General features: G+C 41.9%; 1 protein-coding gene across 1 annotated transcript in view; it reads right to left on the bottom strand.

The window, feature by feature from the left end:
• Positions 1 to 26,742, bottom strand: part of LOC136873103 (neuropeptide Y receptor type 2) — a 289,478-nt gene that overhangs the window by 108,853 nt on the left and 153,883 nt on the right. The window contains 1 exon segment of the mRNA XM_067146685.2: positions 18,023 to 18,114. Coding sequence (XP_067002786.2) covers positions 18,023 to 18,114 — 92 coding nt within the window.

The raw sequence follows: 26,742 nt of genomic DNA, 5'->3' as shown, positions 1-26,742 counted from the left end.
ATAATATAAGTATATACATATATAAATAAGTATGTATTCATAACTCATACAGAGAACAAAATGTTCAGCGTGGTATTAAAAACTATTTTATTTTTCATTTAAACCATTTGGGATGCCTTCTCCAAATATGTTGGCTGTCTGCATCGTAAAAATAGTACAGTTACGTCCTCTAGATCGTGCTGTCTGTGGACAGATGTATTACTGAAGATGTTTCACTGCGCTTTTGTGATGAATTTATATTAAAAAACCTACCCCTGGTCCACTGAGGGAGCTGCTCAAAATACTTCACGGTAAAGTTAACGATTCCATTCATATTCAGAGATCGGGAAATCACCGCATTGCGATCAGTACAATTCATTTGAATATGTATCGTATTCTCGTGAACATTAAGCCTTCTTAACGTTTTTAACGTTTCCTGTAGATTGTTTTTGTACAGAGCTCGTAGGAAGGGGTAATAATCAAGTTACGAAGGCGGGAAAGAACAAGACATGAGAACAAACAGGTGTGAAGGAAGACACAAGCTCCTTCCTGAGAATCATTTGTTCCGAGCGTCAGCACCATGCATGCGATGAGAAATCCCCGACCTCTTCATGACTGTTACGTATTTGGCTAAGGAATTCAAGCCACAAACCTAAGAAATTGTAGAAATGTGTGCCCTGAATTTCACAGACCCTAGGGAATCGCCGAAGGATCGTGAGAATACTGCATGTATTTGTTCAAGGATAACCAAGGCGATGCCGATCCTCTGGATGGTCCTTACGAACTGGAACTTGATATCCTGAAGCTCAGAGGACCTGTAGTTCTTGTGAAATAGCTGCCAGAATCAGTGTGTCGTCAGCGTACCTTTGACGATCATCTTACCACCAATAGAAATACACCCTTCCCAGTTCTCGAGCATTGTTCTCGTGATGTGCTCAGCATATACAGTATATTGAAGAGGCTGGTTGAGAGAATGTAGCCCAGTCAAAAATTCCACATGTGTTGGTGGGGATTTGAACTGTGGTCACCTAGGTGTGAAGCAAGAGACTATGAATCTCTGCAATTACGTCTCCGTGATCGGAAGAGAAGGAGCGATTGAAGACGAAATATGGATATATATTCCAGCTGACTGGAAAAATACATATCGCGTGACATAGGGGTAATGGGCCTATCTCTTTCTTACCGAGAGGCCCCAACAGGCATTCGTGAAATTTGAAGGACTGTCTTGTATTCTCTCTTCACAGTGAAGAAAACCTTGGGAACTGGCATGTATGTCACTATGTGTGACAATGCAATTGTATGTCTATAATGATATGCTTTAGGTCTTGATGATGATGATGACGTGATACGAGAGAAGGGATCTGGTCGCGAAAGTCAAGCATTACAGCTCAGGATGTCTTCACGCTGACAAAGAAGTACTCCAACATTTGCTCACTATTTGGTTGGGTAACAGTTGTCTTGATGGGCCAAGGATACTATGCACCACAGGTTTTGTTTTGACTGAAATAGTACTGCGAAAAGCAGCCAGAAATAATGGATTGATATCGATAGCTGCAGTCGCTTAAGTACGGCCAGTATCCATTATTCGGGAGATAGTGGGTTCGAAACTGTCGACAGCCATGAGGATGGTCTTTCCGCGGTTTCCCATTTTCACACAAGGCAAATGCTGGGGCTGTACCTTAATTAAGGCCGCGGCAGCTTCCTTGCCACTCCTAGTCCTTTCCTCTCCCATTGTCGGTGCGACGTAAAACACCTTTTTGAAAAAGAAATAATTGAAAATGAGTGAGAAATGAAAATTGGTACATGAGTAGAAGATATGAGAGAATTAGAAGAAGGAGATGAGTAGGAGGAAAAGAACAAGGAATAGAGCGGAAATAATAGTAACCAATGAACAGTAAGAGAACAGGAAGGTAAATAGAGAAAAGGAAATAGTAGAATAACATGGAATAGTTGAATACGTATAAGAAGAAGGAAGGAGAAGGAAAAGAAAGTGAAGAAAGAATGGGGAAAAGGAAGCGACGCAGTAATTGTTACGATTTGCAAGAGCAGTAGAGGAGGGATTTACGCAAAATTGGGACGGTAAGATGCGAACTACACAAATGCTTCATTTTGACCTTCTCATCTATAGATACTTCACAACAAACTTTCACTGGCAGAATATTAAAACGGAGCAGATGCTTCGTGATTCAGCAGCTTACAGGAACACTTCATTTTAATCCCCTCTTAAGAGATATCAGCACGTCATCACTGCAATTTATTCCTTCAGTACGTGTATGTAGGCGTTATGAATACCGACTGCCAGGCTGCAACTTAATTGCGGCGTGCTTCTGATCAAATTGCGTCTATCAGTGGCGTCAACATTCATATCCTAGTGATACGCCAACCAGTGTAGTATATGCTAACTTTCGCCAAAAACTGGCACGTGTTTTCCCTAATTGCTATAATTATTTTACATTATATCGAAAGGATTGAGAGTCCTAAATCATCATCATCAACATCATCATCTGTTTACCCTCCAGGTTCGGCTTTTCCCTCGGACTCAGCGAGGGATCCCACCTCTACCGCCTCAAGGGCAGTGTCCTGGAGCTTCAGACTCTTGGTTGGGGGATACAATTGGGGAGAATGACCAGTACCTCGCCTAGGCGGCCTCACCTGCTATGCTGAACAGGGGCCTTGTGGAGGGATGGGAACATTGGAAGGGATAGGCAAGGAAGAAGGAAGGAAGCGGCCGTGGCCTTAAGTTAGGTACCATCCCGGCATTCGCCTGGAGGAGAAGTGGGAAACCACGGAAAACCACTTCCAGGATGGCTGAGGTGGGAATCGAACCCACCTCTACTCAGTTGACCTCCCGAGACTGAGTGAATCCCGTTCCAGCCCTCGAACCACTTTTCAAATTTTCGTGGCAGAGCTGGGAATCGAACCCGGACCTCCGGGGGTGGCAGCTAATCACGCTAACCACTACACCACATAGTCGGACGAGAGTCCTAAATAAGGACGGAAAATACACTCACATACTAAAGAATATCGTTTCTCCAGAAGACGTAATCATGTCATATCTATTAAATTACAATGATATGTTTCTCTTTCTTGAGCTGCCAGAGACGTTTTAAAGTATTGGAGGTAATTCATTATGATACACATTCGTCGTGTCCCACAAAGTATTCTTAATCTATCTATACATATGTATACAAGTAGACGTGTGTGTCTGTATCTTTCACCTTGCAGACAAAACTAACCACCGCAGACCACTGGTGTTTATGTGTGGCAGTAGCCTCGAGATTCCCAACGTGCACTATAGTGGTTGCGTGTCGGTAGATGGGCTGATGTGGGAGATGTGGGGATTAAAAGTGACCGTCTATATACAGCGTGATTAAGTCGCCCCTTCCAATGTAGTTTTATGCAATCCACAATATTCATTCCATCCTGAAAACATCTGGCCTGCCGGTATGCTCAGACAACACAATCGGGTATCTTGGTATTTACCGCCTCATCATGATAGGACGCCGTAATGTTATACTCGTATTAAACACTGGAAAACATGTGTGTGCATTAAATTGATATTCTGACCGCAGTACACCTAATACTTGCTATAAGCTGCCCAGGGTGCCGTACGGAACCGTAGTGTAGTTGGTAAAGGCGTGGCGAAGCCCGCGTGCGTGTGAGGTGGGAGGTTCGTTTTTTTTTTTTCTAGGGGCTTTACGTCGCACCGACACAGATAGGTCTTATGGCGACGATGGGATAGGAAAGGCTTAGGAGTTGGAAGGAAGCGGCCGTAGCCTTAATTAAGGTACAGCCCCAGCATTTGCCTGGTGTGAAAATGGGAAACCACGGAAAACCATTTTCAGGGCTGCCGATAGTGGGATTCGAACCTACTATCTCCCGGATGCAAGCTCACAGCCGCGCGCCTCTACGCGCACGGCCAACTCGCCCGGTGGGAGGTTCGAGTCCGGGGCGAATATTACAAGTTTTTGAAATACTTGTTTGATACGTACCGCAAGCAATGTAAGTTCAATAACCGCTTTCATGCAAATTGTGTGTGAATGAATGAGTTTGTGGCCCTAAGAAGGGCCGATTAGTTAGCAGGCCGGCTCATACAGACAGGAAATAATAGGAACACAACTACCCTGACAATGTTTTATCGCAGAAAATGCTCGATGTGAAGACCGTTTTGGTTTATGTCCATTCGGACCCGGTATCCAATAGATCGTCTTGCGCGCTGAGCATTACAGGTTTAATTACTCGGCAGGCGTCCGTGATGAGTTGCCACAGCTGGTCGGAGTCTTCCGGCGCTTGAGTGTAAATGACATTCTACAAATGTCCCCACAAGAAGAAGTCTAACGGCGTTAAATCTGGTGATCTGGTTGTCCAAGAAACAGGCCCTCTTCATCCTATCCATTTCGTCGTAATCTGTTTACCCACCAGGGTCGGTTTTTCCCTCGGACTCAGCGAGGGTTCCCACCTCTACCGCCTCAAGGGCAGTGTCCTGGAGATTCAGACTTTGGGTCGGGGAGACAACTGGGGAGAATGACCAGTACCTCGCCCAGGCGGCCTCACCTGCTATGCCGAACAGGGGCCTTGTGGAGGGATGGGAAGATTGGATGGGACGGGCAAGGAAGAGGGAAGGAAGCGGCCGTGACCTTAAGTTAGGTACCATCCCGGCATTTGCCTCGAGGAGAAGTGGGAAACCACGGAAAACCACTTCCAGGATGGCTGAGGTGGGAATCGAACCCACCTCTACTCAGTTGACCTCCCGAGGCTGAGTGGACCCCGTTCCAGCCCTCGTACCACTTTTCAAATTTCGTGGCAGAGCCGGGAATCGAACCCGGACCTCCGGGGGTGGTAGCTAATCACGCTAACCACTACACCACAGAGGCGGACTCCTATCCATTTCCCTGGCAATATCTCGTTCAGATGGTTACGAACGGGCGAAGTCGAATGTGGTTGAGCTCCATCCAGTTGCAAAAACATCGTCAAACGATCGTGCAAGGGCACATCCTCCAGCAGCACTGGGAGTTCCTGATGCAGAAAGTGCCGGTAGCGTGGGCCCGTCCAATGGCCCTCAAAGAAATAAGGCCCAATCAGGCGATCCTCCAAGATTCCACACTAAACTTTCACTCCCCATCGTACTTGATGGGCCGCCTGTCGCACCCAGTGAGGATTTTCCGGACTCCAATAGCGCATGTTGTGGCGTTTGACGTTCCCATTATTGTGGAAGTGCGATTCGTCCGAGAACGGGACGTGCGGTACGAATGTTGCATCATTGTCCAGCGTGCCTAATAGCCACCGACAGAACTCCATTCGAGCTTCGAAATCCCACTCATGGTGTTCTTGGCGTAGCTCAAGATGGTACGGATGAAATTTATATTCATGCAGTATTCGCCAGACGACGGCTAACTGGTGTTCGTTCACCTGTCGTGCAATCGCCCTTGTACTGGTGTGTGGATTGTTACGATCTGCCTCCAGAACGGCCTTTTCTGTTTCACCTGATGTAACGGGCCTATCACGGACTGGGGGCTGGTGTGAAATAACGCGTGTTGTCCCTAGGCGTCTTTCAACACGGCGGAATGTCGTAGCAGTCGGATGTTGTCTGTCGGGATACCGTTCCTGGTACAGACGTAGTGGCTCGCACGCGTTTTGTCTTGCTTCCCCATAAATGAAGAGCATGTCAATGTATTCCTCTGTGGAAAATATGACGAATGACAGCAGAGATAACAGTACATTCATGTCCTAATCAACGAAGTATGCGCAGGGCACAAGATAAATAACAGCGTCATTATACTGTTTTAATGTGGCAAACGTTGGCCTGTGTTTACGTATTCAAGCATCATACCGATGCAAAAGTGTTTTAACGATGCAGGATTCGAACCGCCGCTGGCATATTCCATCGATTGCTAGGCGAACGCCTAACCACATTCGCTGTGCTACACTGCTTGGAACACGCTGGTAGTACGACGGGAGCAGAGTACATACGCCATCTGGTTCGGTATTTACTACTGCACTGTTACCTAGTTTTATGCATTGATTCCGCTCTTCGTTACACCCGGTCACGAGGCCCGACACATTAACATAGTTACATGTAAAAGGACGTTACTACATAATTTCAAGGCGTTATGTTTTGCGAATGGATGATATAACATTTCGCTAGGGTTCAGAACCGTGTGCAAAATGCGTTCTTGGAGCATTTGTACCATACATAATGCCTGCAGGGGAATGACACCCCTATAACCATGTGCACGTTAGTTGGGCTGCAGCAAACGATGTTGGAAGGGACTGCTGAATCACACTGTATAAAAATAGCAGTGTGTGATCGTACATTTCACCTTGCAGTCACAAATACCCACCGTAGACCACTGGTGATGGTGTGTGGTAGTAGCCTCGAGTCTTCCATTTTTACACTATAGTGGTTGTGTGTCGCCGGTCGCTGTGGTGATGTGGGAGGTATGGGGGTTGAAAGTGGCTGCCTATGCAAATAGGCAACTTGTAGTGCAGAATATGTCCCCCCACCGACACGCAATCACTATAGTGAGACTCGAGGCTACAACGACACAGAAGCACCAGTGGTCTGCGGTAGATAGTTGTAGCTCCAAGGTGAAATATACGAATACACACGTCTCTTTATATATATATATATATATATATATATATATATATATTACAACTCATAAAAAAACTATTAGTTTTCTTCAGCTTATCCCAACTATTTCTGGGGTCCCTGGAGTCGTGCAGGCTCACTTTGGTTTTGGCTGTTTTTTAAGACATGATACCCTTTATGACGCCACGTGATTTTGGAAATGAAAATCTCAACCCAGGACCGACCAGAACTCAAACACATCCCTCTGTATGGGAATCCAGCAGATAAACCACTGAGCTAATCACGCCTCGCCCCGCCCCCCGCGTTTAACTATCAAAAACATATTCATGAAAGATACCACATCAAACATGTACATCATGATTTAAAGGAAATATGTTTGCTGAAACGGCCGTGATCTTCTAAAATAAAAAACAATTTTCTTGCAGAGTCTAGCAGAATCATCCAAGTGGTCTAATTTTTTACAAACAGCTTTACGTCGCATAGTGCAGAATGTGACCCCGCCCCCGACACGCAATCACTATAGTGCACGATGTGAGACTCTGGGCTACCACGACACAGAAGCACCAGTGGTCTGCTGTGGGTAGTTGTGGCTGCAAGGTGAAATATACGAACACACACGTCTCTTTATATATATTACAACTCGTAAAAAGACTACTAGCTTTCTTCAGCTTATCCCAACTATTTCTTGGGTCCCTGGAGTCGTGCAGGCTCACTTTGGTTTTGGCTGGATTTTTAAGACATGATACTCTTCATGACGCCACGTGATTTTGGAAATTAAAATCTCAACCCAGTACCGACCAGAACTCAAACCACATCCCTCTGTATGGGAAGCCAGCAGATAAACCACTGAGCTAATCACGCCCCCCCCCTCCACGCTTTTAACTGTCGAAAACATATTCATGAATGACACCACATCAAACATATTTAAAGGAAATATGTTTGCTGTAACGGCCGTGATCTTCTAAAATAAAGAAAAACAATTTTCTTGCAGAGTCTAGCAGAACCATCCAAGTAGTCTATCTTTGTTTTACAAACAGCTTTACGTCACATCGACACAGATAGGTCTTATGGCGACGATGTGACAGGAAAGGGCTAGGAGTGGGAAGGAAGTGGCCGTGGCTTAATTAGGGTACAGTCCCAACATTTGCCTGGTGTGAAAATGGGAGACCACGGAAAAACATCTTCAGTATTGCCTACAGTGGGGTTCGTATTCACTATCTCCTGAATACTGGACACTGGCCGCACTTAAGCGAATGCAGCTATCGAGCTCAATCCAAGTAGTCTCAGTCATAAATGTGTGTCCACTTGAGATACATGACGCAAATTAGGTTATCCGTATAACTGGAAACTATTTTTCATGTGTTATAGGCTATGTATTTAGATTTAATTGTGTGTATTTAGCTCGTGTATTGTAGATTAGGCTATGTATTCCACTTTGTCCTTGATATGATGAAAGTCATTCAGAAAACTTCTGGTTATGTGTGTATTAACTCAATGGAAGTTAGGTTACATCATGATTATAAATGTAAATAATCGTCTGTGTTTCCAAAGTTGCTCAGGAAAATCCCAGTTATGTGTGAGAGCTCTGGAATCTTCATGTACCAAGGGCGCATTGTATAATATTCCAGGTGTTTCTTATATCCTAACGTTATATAGCAGTGTGACAAAGTTGTTCCATGACAATTCTAGAACAGGTAAACTCCAATCATCACCAAATGTTCTCATATAATTTTCGAGGCATCTTGTAGTAATACTGTATGGTAAGAAAGCAGAAATATCTGGAATCATAGCCAGTATATATACAGAGAGAGGGAGCTGAGTTCAGTTTAAAGAGTTAAGTTTGGTGAGTAAGTTGTTGAATGAGAGTTATGGAGTTGTGTTGCTGATATTGTTGCTGCTATAGATCAATGGTAGTTTAGTAAAGTGACGTGTTGATAGTGTGTTTCTGATGTTATACTGCAGGTATTTTGTAACTACTGTGTATTTTGTCTGTAACTAGTTCAGTGAGCGAGTTAGAAGTCCGCATAATCAGTTGTTGATGTAGATGGCTACAACAGATCAGTCGCACCATACTGATGCTGCTTCGCAGATACATAGATAGAAGATTATTGTGTATTCATTTTAAGTGTTACTGTACTTTTGTTGAGTTTTTATTTTATTTCGTATGGCGTATAGTGGGTACAGAGAAACTATATACACTTAAAACTGTATACACTTAAAGTAGATAGGACAACGATCGGACAAAGGATCAATGGATAGTAATTAACTTATAATGTAATGCTCAGAGAATTTAGCCAATTCACTGCCTCTTCACTTGCCACATGAAGTTCGTGGTATTCTCCCTGGAAGCTCCGAAGTGGGCACATCATTACAACATGGTGGACTGTCTGAGCCACGTCACCGTAGTCGCAAAGAGGGCTGGAAATTTTTCCCTACATGTGGAGCCAGAAGTTGCATCTTCCAAGACCGGTCCGCACCCTGCTCAACGAAGCCCACGACCACCAGCATTAATACAAGCTTCTAGTCTGCCATTTTTAAAGACTGATGCATTGAATCAGAAATTTCAGCGAAGGTAGCAGTATTACGTCGTTTGATATCATCTGGTGCAGTTAGCATGTCCTTGTAAACAGTGTCGTTAAGCACTTCCCCAGAGAAAAACATCTAAGGGGTCAAATATGTTTAATTAAGCACTTGAATGGAGCAGCCAACTGTGTAGCAATTTATCATTTTCAAATTACGAAATCTCTCCTTCTGCCGAAATGGTAGTCATAAGACCTATCTGTGTCGGTCAACGTAAAGCAAATAGCAAAAAGATATCTCTCACTTAGAAAACTTACAACTTACTTCTCATTTAACAGATTTTTATAGAATATTTTTTGTGTTGCATATCTGAAAATGTAGGGGAATCAAAATCATGCTGCACTTGAAAACACTGATGAATTGCGTGTATATACAAGGTGAATTACTTAAAACATGCAATGTCAATGGTGGTCTTTCTTCTTTTTCTGGGCTCAGATTCTTTTCGGCAAGTTGAACCCAGCAAGTTTCCTATAAGGGTCAGATATCAAACCTAGCTGGTCAGGGTTTGAAGCAGCCCACTCTTCCCTCCAGGTATTATTCATGTTGTACTGTGATTCAACCAGCCTCATTCCTAGTTCTTTGTTGAGTGAAAATATGGAAATGGGTATATACGGTATGTAGACAGTGATAGTAGTGGGTGGTGGTACTTTTCTTTCATACTATGACGTAATTGCCTTCTTTCCGTATTCAAAAGAGTATGGAAAATAACACTTTACCGTACTGTAATTACATTCTGCTCTGTTCTACTAGAAATCGTCTCTGAATGGTTGAAGTCCGCTTCACAGTTATGTAAATATAGATAGCCGCAGAGTTCATGAATCAAGGAACGATAAACTTAAAACTTATTGGAATGTTTCTCCGCCTGATTGCAGCATTGTGGTTTTGAACACATCTACACAAAAAATGGTGCCTCTGCATTCCCAGCTCAATCTGTCGCCATCACATTACTGACTGCTGTATACGTTAATCCGATTCCAACAGCCGAATATCGCATATGTAACATTATTATATCACAAAGTTCGTATTACCTTCATTATTATTATTATTATTATTATTTGCTATTTGCTTTACGTCGCACCGACGCAGATACGTCTTATGGCGACGATGGGATGGGAAAGGCCTAGGAAGTGGAAGGAAGCGGCCGTGGCCTTAATTAAGGTACAGCCCCGGCATTTGCCTGGTGTGAAAATGGGAAACCACGGGAAACCATCTTCAGGGCTGCCGACAGTGGGGCTCGAACCCACGATCTCCCGATTACTGGATACTGACCGCACTTAAGCGACTGCAGCTATCGAGCTCGGTTTACCTTCATTAATCTAGGACCAGGATGACTCTGGTAGCTCAGTGGACTGTTCGCTGCTTCAAATAACATTCATTTTTATGTTATATTACAACATAACCCCATGTACACACCTCTTAATCTTTTATCGCAAAATACGAACAATGAAACAAAAAAATCAATGCATGGATTAAACATGGACGATTTGCATTGCGACGAATCAAAATCATTTATAATTACATTCATTCAATTTAAAAATGTAAATTTACCATAGTATGAAATAAAATATTGTACTCAACAGCTACTGAAGTTTTAAGTTTCTAATTTTCGCCCTCGCCTAACATAAATTTCATCATTCGTGGCTGTTGCGTAATAACTATTACTACATCGCTGCACCTAGGTCATACACACGTTTTGATTTAGTAAATAATTTAAGTAGACGTGACTGTACGATTTTCGTGTGCACCGTATTAGTTTGTTCTTCTACAAATGTCCTGTTGTACAGCAATTATTGGAGAAAAAGCATGTTGATTTTGTAAGAACAATATATATTATTTGCCTTACGTCACACCGACACACATAGGTCTTACGGCGATGATGGAATAGGAAAGGGCTAGGAGTGGGAAGAAAGCGACCGGGGCCTTGATTAAGGTACAGCACCTCTATTTGTCTGGTGTGAAAATGGGAAACCACGGAAAACCATCTTAGGGCAGCCGACAGTGGGGTTCGAACCCACCATCTCCCGAATGCTAGCTAACAGCTACGTGACCCAAACCGTGCAGTCACTCGCTCTGTAAGACAAATTATCTATACTTCTATACTAATAATATTATAGAGAGGAAAAATTTGTTTGTTTGTAACGAATAGACTCAAAAACTACTCAACCGATTTAAAAAATGTCTTCACCTATAGAAAGCTACATTGCGAGTGAGTAACATGGGCTGTATTTTATTTTCAAAACAATTCGAAGTGGGGGGACGGTGGGGGAGAGATATAAAAATAATAGGCTAATATAGGCAATATATCGAATTTGTCGTATAAGGACGAGACAAAGCTCAATTTAATCCTCTTGACCCAAAGAACGAAACTCGGCAAGCCCTACGGGCCCGAAAACCATATTTTAAGGCCCTAAAACCAACCGTTACGGAGATATTGGCACCACTCGACCCCTGTTATAGGAATCGGATAAAGTAATGAACTGCCTTAACCATGGCAACGTCTGCTCCAGGATTCTACAGCAGCGAAATTATCTTATAAATAAAGTTGTAGGGGGTCCTCTGTCTGTAATTTCGTTTGTTTTGCCAATTTTTCAGATATTTATCCGTTTTAGGTCAACTCAAGACCGAATCGGTGGTTTTCACTTTTCGTGTCTGTTTGTCTGTTTGTTTGTTTGTTCCACCATAACGGCAAAACGGCTGGATAGATTTCAACCAAACTTCATATTTGGAGTATACTCACCCCGAGGAAGGTTTCTATATGCATTTCATTTTAAAATCTTTGATTATACGGGGGTTTATAGGAAAACCAGAACGGTTTTCCTCCATTTTCTCTTATACTATTGATTTCCTGTAAACTCCGTGGACCGTATGTGAAACGTCTCTTCATTATAAACAACTTTGGTTAAGTTCATAATTTACCCTACTATTCAAATGACGGAGAAATTTACTATTTTCTGCGGGTATCATGGTCTGCGTGTGTGACCGACAGACCGACAACGAACCTACAGGTTACCCTCACGTCTCAGACTGCTTGCCAGCAGGCAAGTAACATATTGCCATTTTCCTCATCATACCAGTGGCGGCTCGTGGCTGTAAAGTATGGTGAAGAGCTTTTACCCGTTCGGTTTCGAGCGACAGATTTAGGAACTTCTTTCTTTCTTAATCTGCTTACCCTCCAGGGTTGGTTTTTCCCTCGGACTCAGCGAGGGATTCCACCTCTACCGCCTCAAGGACAGTGTGCTGGAGCTTCAGACTCTGGGTCGGGGATACAACTGGGGAGGATGACCAGTACTTGGCCCAGGCGGCCTCACCTGCTATGCTGAACAGGGGCCTTGGTGGGGGATGGGAAGATTGGAAGGGATAGACAAGGAAGAGGGAAGGAAGCGGCCGTGGCCTTAAGTTAGGTACCATCCCGGCATTTTCCTGGAGGAGAAGTGGGAAACCACTTCCAGGATGGCTGAGGTGGGAATCTCCCGAGGCTGAGTGGACCCCGTTCCAGCCCTCGTAACACTTTTCAAATTTCGTGGCAGAGCCGGGAATCGAACCCGGGCCTACGGGGTGGCAGCTAATCACACTAACCACTACACCACAGAGGAGGACAAGATTTAGGAACTACGTGTTTTTTTGGTTGTTTTGTACTCGTGCCTGTGACTGGCGGAGGGTCCAGCACGTGACCACGATTTATTGAATTTAATGTTTCGTCATGACCACGAAAAGCTAGTTCTTGCTTACTTAAACAGAGCACTGCATCAATTACCAACTGAAGGAAAAGCCTATTTAAATGTACATTTTCACTGAACTGTACAATTACAATATACAGTCTGGCATTTTCCTTCAGGACATCAGAGATCTTATTTTGGTTTGTTTCCAATGTCTTGAAATCTAGTTTCTGCGGGATATTGGCTGAATATTGTTGGAGTTTATAACCTTCCTCGAATAGCTTAAGTAATAACACCATTAGTCATCTTATTTGTTGACCTAAGAATGCCTGCGCCTATATTTCTCCACTGTTACCTCTTTCTTATACCCATAACTCACACCAGCATAATTTATTGAGGGGAATTTATTTTCCAATACATTCACTTGGTATTTACATATTTGTCGTCATCCGGCTGTCCTCAGTTTTAATCCATTTTCTATTAATTTCAACTTTCTTTACTGAATTATTTTCTTCCTTATATACACCGTATGTATGCGAGTGCTAATCCCAAAAGCTTGACACTCTTTCCTATGAGGAAATATTGTAAGCTATGCAAATGTATAACTTTCGGCCCCGGAAAATATCGAAATATGGATGCAATTTTAACGACGGTGCACACCGTCGTTTCGGGATAATTGGTGGCTAATCTGTAAGTCTTATCACAAATCAGAAAGCACAATCACGTTTCATTTTGGAGAGATCTACAACTTTGGTCCTATGACTTTTTATCGTATTTCTATTCCTTATACGTTAAATAGAGCTGTATTTCTCGATTTCAAGTTAATTTTGTACTTTCACACGTATATGTTAACATTAATTTGGCACACTTATAGGAAACATAGAATCATGACATTCGGCACGCACATTGGCATGACCAGTGGCAATGTGATAGCTAAATTTTATGATTCTATCTGTCACAAGAGTATCACAAATATAAACTAGTATGCGAAAACTGTACAAAATTTCACACCCAATGGTTCTAACTCAATCTAACCCATAAATATAGGAGATAGGAGAAGATGTCATGGGACCAACATGTACAATACTGAAAGAGGCGTCTGATGGTGAGGTCCGTTTGCAGATATGTCGCAGAGTTTCAAAGCAGTAACTTTCAAAATAAAGGTCTGCACTTCTAGAGTGTGTCTGAACATTGACTATTTTGGCGACATTTCTGTACAGTTATCCGTTTCAGGAGTAATAATAACCATCTGCATATTTTTAGCTTTGGTGTCTGTTTGTCTGTTTGTCCATAACTTGGAAACTACTGGATATATTTCCACCCAAATTCATATTTAGAATCCACCTGTCCTTGGGTAGGTTTCAGGGCAAATATTGTTTCTAAATCCATGAAATGACTGGGTTTTTTTTACGAAACCGAAACCGTGATTTTGCACTCCCACAAAATATACACAACCAAACTTAATAGAAATATACCTGCCTTAATGGAAATTAATTTTTAAACCTTTTTCCTCATATGCATAATTTCGGTAAGAGGATTTATAAGGGAGATATCATTAACCGGACTTAACTTAAGAACGGGCGCGTGTTGAGCGTATTTCTTACTACTTGAAAACTATTGAAGATATTAGAGCCAAACTTTATCTTTAGTATCCACCTTTCCAAAGGTAGATTTTAAAGGTCAATAACATTTCCTGTTCCTCGAATGGACTGGCGGTTTATAGGGAACCGAAATGGTGAATTTACTCTTCCACAATATATACAGTACATGACCAACCTGACTGGAAATCGACCAAATTTGTTGGAAATCCATTTCTAAAACTTTTTTCATGTGTATTTTTTTGACAGAAAGATTAATAAGGGAGATATCATGAATGGTCGGTTTTGCAGGGTAAGTCCAGCAGACATAGACCAAAAGGCGTTGTACGTGGAGCAGATTCCTTATCTATCTAAGTAAAATCCTAACGACTGTGTGCCTGTACATTGACTATTTTGGCGAAATGTTCGCACAGTTACGCGTTTAAGGGGTAATAATAACAACCGTCTGCATAATTTTTTGGTTTAATTTCCCGAAAGTCCTAATTTTAACCCTCCTCGCCCAAAATCCACATTGCGGCATAATCTACCAAACGAACAAGAAAACAGAAATTTCGCAAAATTATACGTTTTAGCCTGTAACGGACAGAACATTTCCAAGAGCTTTAAATTTTTCACTTTTTGTTGTATCTGTATCCCTTTTACGTTTGATATTTGTCTATTTCTCGATGTTAAGTAAATTTGGACTTTTCACATGCATAATTCATACTTTCAATCACTTATAAGAAAGTTAGAATTATCAAACCCTACACGAAAATTGGCCCACCCAGTAGCCATTGTGAGCCAAATGCTATGTATGGAGCTGTCACATAATTATCTGAAAAGTAATGCAATGTGAGATAATCTTACAAAAGTTTTACCCTATTCAACGTTTCTAACTCAATCTGACCCATGAATAGATCAGATATCATACGACCAGCCATTTAGGCCGCTAAATCTGACGTCTTATGGTACAATTCTTTGTCGATATGACGTACCGTTTTGCAGCAGTCAATCTGTAAATGAAGGTCTGCAATATTTTAAGCATGCATATACTTTCGTATGTCGATCTATATATATTCACTGATGTCGTCTTGTAGCGATCGAGAAAGGGTGTGTCTGCTATTGTAATCAGTACTCCCCACACCGACTTTGACTGGCAGTAGGAATGGGGTCCTTCTCCAACATCTGTGTAACTGGCATTAGTAAGGAAGGCCTTCTCGATTTAACTTGCAGAAGGCAAGGGAGCATGCATTGTTGTTTAAAAGTCCCCTACCCGATTGCGTTTGGCTGTAGGCAAGGGTACCCGCCCTTAAAAACAAATGTATCCATCTAAAATGTGACTGGTATTAGGCATAGTGGCCTGCTATTTTGATGGAAACTCACCAACTTGGTGTGACTGGTAGTAAGCTGGCTGGCTGTAGGAAAAGGGGCCTGTCATTATAATTATAACTGCACAACTCAATTTCGACTGGTAGTAGGGAAGTTGCCAAACATTCTAATGAAAATTGTAATCTGTCTGGAAGTAGGAAAGGGGGCCTGCCATTGTAACGAAAACTCCCAAATCGATTGTGACCGCGCAGTAGGCGATGGGGCCTGCAATTATAATGAAAACTTCCCAACTCGATTTTGAATGGCAGTAGGCAAGTGAGCCTGCCGTTATTGTCACAAATCCGTAACAAGCACTTTACATTGGAAACACCGTATTGGGAACCTCCCTATGCTGTTTCTCGGATAACGCTAAGAGACATGCCATTTTAAAACAATCTGATTTACTGTATGTACAGTATTTACTTCGATATTCGAATGCAATATAGAATACCGTAGCGAAGCACGGGTACATTTGCTGGTCTACAATAAATCACAAAAACTTAACATGTTACAGGCATGAAAATTGATAGTTGAAATCCTCTTTAAATATAAAAGAACACAATAATTCGTTTCCAGAAAATCCACTTGGGCGAGGGGGGGGGGGTGAAAAAGTGAGGAAGGAGCTGAATTAGTTATACGAGGATACATATATCTCAAAAACGAGGATGTTATAGACTTTAAAATTTGTACTTGGAATCTCCTTTAAAAATGAACACACTCTTTTTGGAAAATCCACTTAAGGGGTTGAAAAGAATAAAAAAGCGGGTGATTTTTTAAAAACAAAGAGTATCTTCTTCTTCTATCGCTTTACCCACACCTGTGAGGTTGCGGGTGCGAACTGTGTCGCGCATGTGGATTAAACCCTGTTTTACGGCTGGATGCCCTTCCTGACGGCAACCGTATGTGTAGGGATGTAATTTATACTTCTATAATAATATTATAAAGAGGAAAAATTTGTATATTTGTTTGTAACGGATAGACTCAAACACTACTGAACTGATTTTAAAAATTACTTCACCTATAGAAAGCTACATTCCCAGTGAGTAAAATGGGCTGTATTTTATTTTCAAAACAATTCGAGGGGAGGCGATGGGGGGAGATATAAAATAATAGGCTAATACAGGCGAAATCGAATTTTTCGTACAAGGATGAGACAAAGCTCATTTTAAGCCCCTTGACGCAAGGAACAAAACTCGGTAAACCCTTCGGGCCCGAAAACCATGTTTTAAGGCCCTAAAACCAACCGTTATGGAGATATTGAAACGAGACTACCCCTGTTCTAGGAATCGGATAAAGAACGAACGGCCGTAACCATGGCAACGTCAGCTTCAGGATTCTACAGCAGCTAGATTATGCATGCACGTTTGGGCGTAGCTGCCAACCAAAATTGGTACACATATGACTTACTATCTGGAAAAAATAAACTGTTGTGTAAGACGCTCATATCACTCCTTTGGGCGGGGATGGAAAGGGAGTGAAGTATAAAAAGAATAGCCCCGGAGATCTCCGTAGTACAGCGACCAGCGTTCGCCGACGGGCCTCCGTTTTACGTACCGGCTTAGGTTTCAGCATTTTGCGGAGTCTGTTACCCATAGTTCAAACTATTTTCTGTCAAATCATGGAGTAGTATGATCACTGATGTTATTTGTGCCAATATTTTGGTCCACTGTTACGATCATTGTAACCATGAAAACAACCTATATACTGTACACAGTTGTCAAGATGGTGCGCCCATGACTTGTAAACATTTCTCAACTTATACTCAGATTCATTATATGATGTGCGAAATGAGTGACAATCCCGGAGAATTATAATTCTCGATAATTATAGTAGTTTCTTTCACGCATCGCGTATTTCCTTCATCATTTGTAATAGTTATGAAATGTCGGATCAAACAATACATTCAATAATATTTATATTTGTGGTACTATCTGGCGAAAGTATACTTACACTAAACCGGTAGCTTTGTGAAGGGAGCAGGTATGTCTAGGTGGGAATGAAGGAAAAACATGGTAGCAAAAGATCTTAGAGGTCGACGCTAATTAGGAACTAATATTTAGAGGCCCCATGAAGAAAACGAGAAGAAGATACACTATAATTCCAAACATGACAAATAATTTCAACGTACTTAAGTAAATACACCAGTGATATAAATATCTAATGCAGTCACACCGATAGTATGAATAACTAAAGCCAGTTTCTGATAACCCGTACGAAGAACAGGTACTTCTGCTAGTATATCGATTGATTAACAGTTACATTACACTCACATGACTATGAAAAGACCACGCATGTACTCCTGCATGTTGTCCACCAAGTTCACCATGCACATGCCGACTCCGTCGAACTTCTCCATAATGCTCTGAAAAATAAAATTATTTCTTAATTGCACAGAATTTGATATCTTTCTTAGAACAATAGGTAACAGATATTGCTTTCTCATAATTTCACTACCTTCCTATTAATGAATTCAATACAGGAAATAAATCATGATGTGGAACCAAATGACACCTATAGAATTATACTTATCACTGAAATAAAAATGCACAGATCTTGCCGCGAATGTTATTGTATTTGGACATTTATCGCTGTTGTACTTTGTATTCATATATGACCGTTCTGTGTGTAGACCTTACGGTGTGGTGAAGTTTTCATAGCACATTTGTTTCTCCAACAAACAAAATATGTCCATGAGTCATGTTTAAAAAAATAATGCTTTGGTTACATAGAGTGGTTCATTCTGTACCACACAGGGTGAATCAAATGAAATTTGTACCTCAAATATTTCTGTAATGGAAGGTGCTGTTGATCTGCTTTTCTTCACAGAAATGAAGTGGAACTAAGGGCTTATAATTGTAGCTCATGCAAAGGTTTACGTAATGACTAGAATATGTGTAGCTGAGTGGCTCAGACGGTTAAGATGCTGGCCTTCTGACCCCAACTTCGCAGGTTCGATCCTGGCTCAGTCCGGTGGTATTTGAAGGTGCTCAAATACGTCAGCCTCGTGTCGGTAGATTTATTGGCACGTAAAAGAACTCCTGCGGGACTAAATTCCGGCACCTCGGCGTCTCCGAAAACCGTAAAAGAGTAGTTAGTGGGACGTAAAACAAACAACATTATTATTATGATTATTATTATTATTATTATTATTATTATTATTATTATTATTATTATTATTAGAATATGTGTATATTTTAGAAAGTTGATATTTCAAATGGTACAATGCCTATTGACATTAACAAAATAAAACTACAGTAAAATAGGATATTTTTTTTCAGAATTCTACTACTTGTAGCTTACGAGCTATTGTTGGTTGAACATTGTAGATACCGGCAGTTGTCTGCTCCGCCTTGTATATACACGCAATTCATTCCATCAGTGTTTTCAAGTGCAGCATTATTTTGGTCCTCCTACATTTTCAGATATTCAACACAAAAAATATTCTATCAAAATCTGTTAAATGAGTTTTCTAAGTGAGAGCTATCTTTTTTGCTATTTGCTTTACGTTGACCGACGCAGGTAGGTCTTATGGCGACGAAGGATGGGAAAGGCCTGGGAGTTGGAAGGAAGCGGCCGTGGCCTTAATTAACGTACAGCCCCAGCATTTGCCTGGTGTAAAAATGGAATACCACAGAAAACCATTTTCTGGGCTGCCGACAGTGGGGTTCGAATCCACTATCTCCCGGACGCAAGCTCACAGCCATGCGCCCCTAACCACACGGCCAACTCGCCCGGTATGTGAGAGATATCGTTCATCATAAAGAATTACGGCATTTGTCATCTGAAGTGAATTACGATTATGGATAAATCAACAAATTAAATAAAACAATGTGTGGATATGAAGCAAATCACCTGGGGCTACTTTCAAAATGCGTCTGTTTTCGTAAACCACTTCTATTGATGCCATCTGAAACAAGTTCTCTTTGCGAACATCCAAGTTGACTTTATAACTTTTTCGATTTACCCTTCAACATGTTCCCTCTGTTACAAGTCTCTGGCTATAGAAATTCAATCTCTCTTCCAACTTTTGCTGTTGGTTTTCTCCCTTCTGGGAACTCTCTGATCTACTTTGGCGGGGAGGTGGTACAGGAACTCTCCCAGAATTGATTCATAAATAAGCTACACTTTCGAAGGTGTAACATCTTCGTCCCCCGTACGTACGTATTTATGTATATATGATCTATTGGCCTCGCGGCTACACTCGTTAAGACAAGGTAAGGAATTACAGCGTGGAGAATCCCTTGGGTTTGGATAGAAAATAACGAATTGGCGATGGTATATGAGTAAAGGATCGTTTCATGAAAGGTGAATGGAGATTTTACTGAAAACTACTTCAGTCAGTACTGTGCCCTCCTAAAATATTGGCAAAGTTGTGGCCTCGTGTTCAGCGCATCAGCATCTTTATTTTATTACTTTTACCACGTAAGCAATTTATTTTGTTGTATTTCGTGTAATTAACCATCATCATCTGTTTTCCCTCCAGGTTCGGCTTTTCCCTCGGACTCAGTGAGGGATCCCACCTCTACCGCCTCAAGGGCAGTGTCCTGGAGCTTCAAACTCTAGGTCGGGGGATACAGCTGGGGAGAATGACCAGTACCTCGCCCAGGCGGCCTCACCTCCTATGCTGAACAGGGGCCTTGTGGAGGGATGGGAAGATTGGAAGGGATAGACAAGGAAGAGGGAAGGAAGCGGCCGTGGCCTTAAGTCAGGTACCATCCCGGAATTCACCTGGAGGAGAAGTGGGAAACCACGGAAAACCACTTCGAGGATGGCTGAGGTGGGAATCGAACCCACCTCTACTCAGTTGACCTCCCGAGGCTGAGTGGACCCCGTTCCAGCCCTCGTACCACTTTTCAAATTTTCGTGGCAGAGCCGGGAATCGAACCCGTACCTCCGGGGGGGTGGCAGCTAATCACGCTAACCACTACACCACAGACGCGGACGCGTGGAATTAATAAAGAGTTAAATTAATTTTAACAGTATGAAAGACTCCTATGTAAAACCAATTTTCCTACTTTGTAACTTCATGAAACTTAAGGTAACGGTTAGTGTTATTATCTGCCGTCCTCGGAGGTCCGTGTTCGTTTCCCGGTACTGTCAGAAATGTGAGAATGGACGGAGGGCTGGTGTGTGGTTGAAATGGTACATGCAGCTCATCTCCATTCGGGAGTGTTCCTGGAAAGAGCTGCACTACCTCGGGATGAGGACATGAATTTTCTTACGTTAATCAACGTAATCAACTATCTTGAAATTCTTCCTTTGTCGTAGCTCAGGATTGTCCTTGTTCTGAGCAATAGTTAAAATACTAATCTCACCCTCCAGAAACGTCAGAAGCTTTTAAGAAACTGACATGAAATATAAAAAATACTGTCATTGGTTTTACGTCATTAACTACTTTAGGGTTTTTGGAGACGCATGGGTGTCAAAATTTTGTCCCATAAGAGTTTCTTTGTGCGTCAGTAGATATACAAACGGGGCAGGTGAGTTTCACATGAATTGTTTCTAAGGTAGAAATTATTTCCGACTTCGTCTCTTAGCGCAGACGGAAATATTCACCATCAGTCAGAGATATGCTCTACATACACGGACCATCCTTTCGGAATCAGTTTGCGTAGAATATCCGATGTGCACAGAGAATCTTCAATTGAACTTCGGGCATAATATTTAAGAAATTTCGTCACTGGAACCACACTCTGACGACCATTGTTCGATTTCTAGTCAATATTTTCAGGATATTCGAAATGAACTAAAAAAGTGTCCCGGTGCTTGAATTAACGAACTACTTCAACCTTTTCTTTGAATGAATACCATAATCAAAGTCACTGACCAACTTATACGTAGAATGCAATCCCACAAACAAAATTTGAACTATATACTTTAAAAAATTGTGAATTTTCTTTCGGCGCGCCAAAATTCTTCATAAAAATTAATGTTATTTACTTAACGTCCCACTAACTACTGCACTTTTACAGTTTTTGGAGACACCAAGGTGGCGGAATTTAATCCCGCAGAAGTTATTTTACGTGCCACTAAGTCTACCGTAACGAGGCTGACGTATTTAAGCAACTTCAAACACCAAAGGACTGAGCCAGGATCGAAGCTGCAAAGTTGGGGTCAGAAGGCCAGCGCCTCACCCGTCTGAACCACTCAGCCCGGCTTTATAAAAGTTAATAAAGTGTGTAAATGTGTGGTAATTAAACGTACTCATTTATATAAGATTTCTTTCTATGACTCTTCGTACCCCGGAGACGGGGTTTCCTTCATTATGCAATTTCTCGCAAGTATAGCGTAAATGACTTATGTGCTTCCTTCATTTCTCGAACCTATCAAAGACAGGTCTCATGTCTTATTCGATGTGCATAACAGTATTTAATTTCAATTAGTGTTGGGAACGATATCAGTTGATTTGTCTACTGTTCAGGAGGCTAAGGGTTGACACTTCGGCTTAGCCACTAATTAAATGATATGAAACTGGATTTACTGAGCACCTTGAGGAAAAATTAGAACTTGTGATGTGAGAGGTTCTATTAATATGTATTAACGACGGTGGAATCTATTGCTCTGACTCAACAAGACCCAGTCAGTCAGTCACTAGGCTACGCTAACGCAAAAAGGTTTTCACTGGGAATCGTATCTCATGACGTAATTTTCTTTGCAGCCAGAATTGAGTATCACGAAAGATATTTTGTGATAATTACATATTAAATGCTACACAAGGAATACTTTGAGTTGAAAATCTTGGAGTTCCTGAAAAATTGGACTCAAATTAATCCCACTATTCAGTCATTAATGTTGGCAAATCGAATGCGAACCGTAAAGCTGTGAGTGCAATTTATTCGACTAATCATATTAGATTTTCCATAGGTAAGAATATCTGACTGGTAACGGAGCTGTGCAGTAGGAGTCATCTTGTTGTGAGCTTACATTTGGAAGATGTCGGGTTCAAATTCCACACCCGGAAGATCATTTTCAGTGGTTTCCTATTTTCACACTAGAAATATTTTGAGGCTAACTCTCAATTCACGCCACAGAGACTACATCCTCAGTCCTAGCCCTTTGCGATTTCAATGTTTCTAGTGCGACGTTAAACAAGTAGTAAAAATACTCCCTTTCTTGCTCTTTTTCCCAATTACCTGGAATACTGCGAAGCAACACGTGACCTCTAGTAACCTTTTGTGTTGAGTTCACAAGACTGAAGTAATTTCAAATATTTTTTTCTCATTTTGCTGAGTTTTCTATTTGTATTCGCAACGCCCCGTTGGACGGTGTTTTAATGTTAGGATGTATTTAGAACTATTCTTGTACGGTCTAATTTATTTCCATCCTTGAAATCAGAGTTGATGCCACTTGGTAATCAAACTGAGCGAGAAGGTTTAATTTCCTCGTTATAATAACTTGTGTGCAGTTCTTGTCCTTCGATCCATTCCGCCACATTAAATTCAGTCTGCGAGCCCCTCGGGATAAATGGCTGCTATAGAAAGATCCCAGGCCCGCACGGTGTTCACCCAGCGCAGATAATGATGAAGTTTGCCACAGGCGATTGTACAGTGATTCTGTCTGTGGTATTCATCTTTTTTTAATGTCTCTTTTATATCAGAAAGGCATTATTTCTTTTCATACAAACTGGATCGTTGCAGGTGATATCAGTTCTTTCCAGCTTGGTGATGTAGGGGTACCTACTTCTTACCCGGAGACACCATGGTTCATTCCCGGTTAGTCCACCGATTTGAATTCTGGACTAAGGGCTGAAACGGGGTTTATTGAGCCTCGTGAGAACTGTAGAGCTGTCTGTTATGAGAGGTAGCGGATCCTGTCAACAGATTCAAGCAATGCGACTGAGGATGCGGTAATGCTGACCACATGCACTCCAGTACCTGCACGCCATCTGATCGGGCAGCAGATGTCTTGGGAGATTACGGCCGTAATAGGCTGTTGTGCCATGGGATTTTAATACCCGCTCGTGTTTTCGAATTTTCTTTTGATAGAGATATACTACTATTGTTATGGTCGTAATTTTTTTGTTCGCTGGGAAGGCTTCTATACTAAAATAACATTCAAAATACGATCTATCGGTGCAATGTTCTTCTTTGTCGATTGCTTTTTAAGACGCCCATAGCTTTGCTTTACCCTGATGCTTATAGTGATGCATCCGGGAGATAGTGGGTTCGAACCCCACCGTCAGCAGCCCTGAAGATGCTTTTCCGTTGTTTCCCATTTTCACACCAGGCAAATGCTGGGGCTGTACCTTAATTAAGGCCACGGCCGCTTCCTTCTCAGCCTTTCCTATCCCATCTTCGCCATAAGACCTATCTGTGTCGGTGCGACGTAAAGCAAAATAGCTTATGGTGATAACGAGCAATCATGTATGTTCAATTTATGCAGACTTTTAACGATCCGACGCAGTAGTCTGATATACACTTTAAAAAACTGAATATTTTGAGATTAGGCACGTAATGCCGCAGGGCGTGCGTAGTCCTGATGTAAGTGGTAGAGAGAATGTATATACGAAAGTAATTCAATTGCTTGTTTACAATACAGCAGATGTCGCTGCCTACGGTCTGTGTTGAGTCTGGTGAATAATGCTATTTCAGGTGAAGACTGGTGGTAGCGTACAAAGTGCAGTACGATCTTAAGCTAGCTTTTACCAGTTTCCCAGTTTGACCGAACCCGAATTGTGGCACTTATTCAGGATGGACTTATACAAACAGCAGTATCACGTACCGTAGCGGTTAATTAAAGTACAATGTCAGAAATGTGGAAAAGTTATGCCTACCGTGAGACCAATGATGTGGCTCACAGACCGAGTGAAGTTAGACGGTGCATGAAAACGCCACCTCAAGATCGGTATATCTACGTGACTGCACAGAGACAAACTTCGAGAGCTCAACAATTACGAGACGGTTTCTTGAGGGTAACTGGGGTCCGTGAATCTGCGCAAATTGGCCAATTAAGGTCAATGCGATCAATTCGCTGTGTTCCACTAGATAATCGTCACCGCGTTGAAAGGAGAAGATGGGCTACCCAACATCTTAATTGAGGGTTAGATGAATGGCGTAATATTATGTTTATAGATAGAATACGGATATCACATAGCGTCGCTGCGTGAGCAATACATCGTATTCCACAAGCCATCCTCACTAAGACTGGTCACGCCTCCCAGCCACACATGGATATGCAGTCCGTCAGAACAACGTTCGTTGTGTTCAATTTACTGTGCTAGTGTGTAAAGGAAAATTAAACTTAAATGCATTATACTGTAGGAGTGCATAAATATTTCATGAAAATATACATTCGTGTCTACGATACGGTAAGGTTCATTTATACATGGGCATAGGAAAATGAACACAACAAATATTGTTCTGATGGTCTGCATATCCATATGTGGATGGGAGGCGTGACCACTTAAGGAAAATTATTGATTGATATGAGGTATTGCTCGCGCAGCGACGATAGGCTAGATACACGACGATAAAAGGTATGGAAAGTATCAACATGTTCAAGAGGTGCATGCGTTTGGAGGTGGTGGTGTGACGTTTAGGATGGGATTATGCATGACCGTCGTACGCCTTTGATACCAATTCGATGGGCGTTAACTGCCTAGTGGTATACCGATGAAATACTTCGAAAATTTGCACAATCATTTAGGGATGAATATAGGGTGAATTCATTTTCGTCGACGACCATGCTGGCCCTCATCGGGGTGCATCAATAAGGATCGTCATGAGAGAGGCGGATATCAACCATAAGAATCAGCCAACTAATTCAACGGACATGAACTACATTGAACATGCATGGGACAGGTTGAAAACAGCTGGTTTATATCGTCCACAACCTCATCAGAGCTCGTTAGAGTTGCCGAGATGGAATGGGACCCCTCTTCCTCAAGATGACAATCATGTACTGATCACAAGCATTCGACAGCGTGTCAGAAATCTGAACAATACCAAAGGAGGCCGTACACGGTACGTATTATAAAGAAATCATAGTCGGGAAATCTCTGTTGAGTGCTTGGGATCGTTGTGGTGCTAGAATTAGTAGTGATCGTTTCCCAAACCCAGTTTATCTACACTATTCTTCAAATTTTCTTTGAGATTATGTAAACAAGCAAATATGTACACAATTCCCTCAATGAAAACTAATTCCGCGATACAAGATGCTGCCATACACCCCCAGACCATAAAAACACCTCCACAATGCTTCACAGTAGCTTGGCGATTCTGGATATGAAGAGCAGTATTGGACCTCCTCCAAACCAAAACATAGCCATCCTTATGGAACAGGATGAATTTACTTTGGCCGAAAAAACAGTGTTGCGTTCCGGAAAGCGAGGTCCTTTCCTACAAAAGCCTTTGAGAAATCTAATCTCCGCTTCTGATTCATCTTGCTTATGTAGGCGTCTTTCTCGGTGCCCAGAACTCTAATCTTCGCTTCTGATTCATCTTGCTTATGTAAGCGTCTTTCTGGGTGCCCTAGATATGCCAGATTGCACGATTGATGAGACGCGTTATTCCTCGGGGTGTCACTTGCTTTCCTAACTGTCCTCTAACAAAAGCAGCTATCCCACTAGATGTAGATTTTGGGTCCTTCTTGTTCATTTGCATCACATGCCTCGTTTCTCTGGTGGTCAGTTTTTGTGGCGACCTACTCTTTCTTTGTTTATTAGCAGGTTCATTTCTTTGAATCGCTTATTATACTCTGCACAGTCGAATGACTTCTCACAACGATGTTTGCTATTTCGGAATACGATTTCCCTTCACTATTTATTGAGACAACCAGCCACCTCATTTCCGTTGCAGTTTCCTTCCCTTTTCGACCCATTTCAACCACTGGTATACCACTAGTCACTCATACAGATCGCTGAACATGTAGTCAGCACCTGAGAGAGATCGAGTGTGGTAGACAGCTAGTTTGCCCGTTGTTTCCTTGTTGACTGCCAACTGTACGAATACTTCTGTCCGTACAAATCTGGGCATTACAACGTAAATTTTTC

The sequence above is a fragment of the Anabrus simplex genome, chromosome 1 (genome assembly GCF_040414725.1).
Source record: "Anabrus simplex isolate iqAnaSimp1 chromosome 1, ASM4041472v1, whole genome shotgun sequence".
Taxonomy (NCBI): Eukaryota; Metazoa; Arthropoda; class Insecta; order Orthoptera; family Tettigoniidae; genus Anabrus; species Anabrus simplex.
Note: the sequence above shows the minus strand (reverse complement) of the source record. Positions and strands in the feature narration are given on the sequence as shown.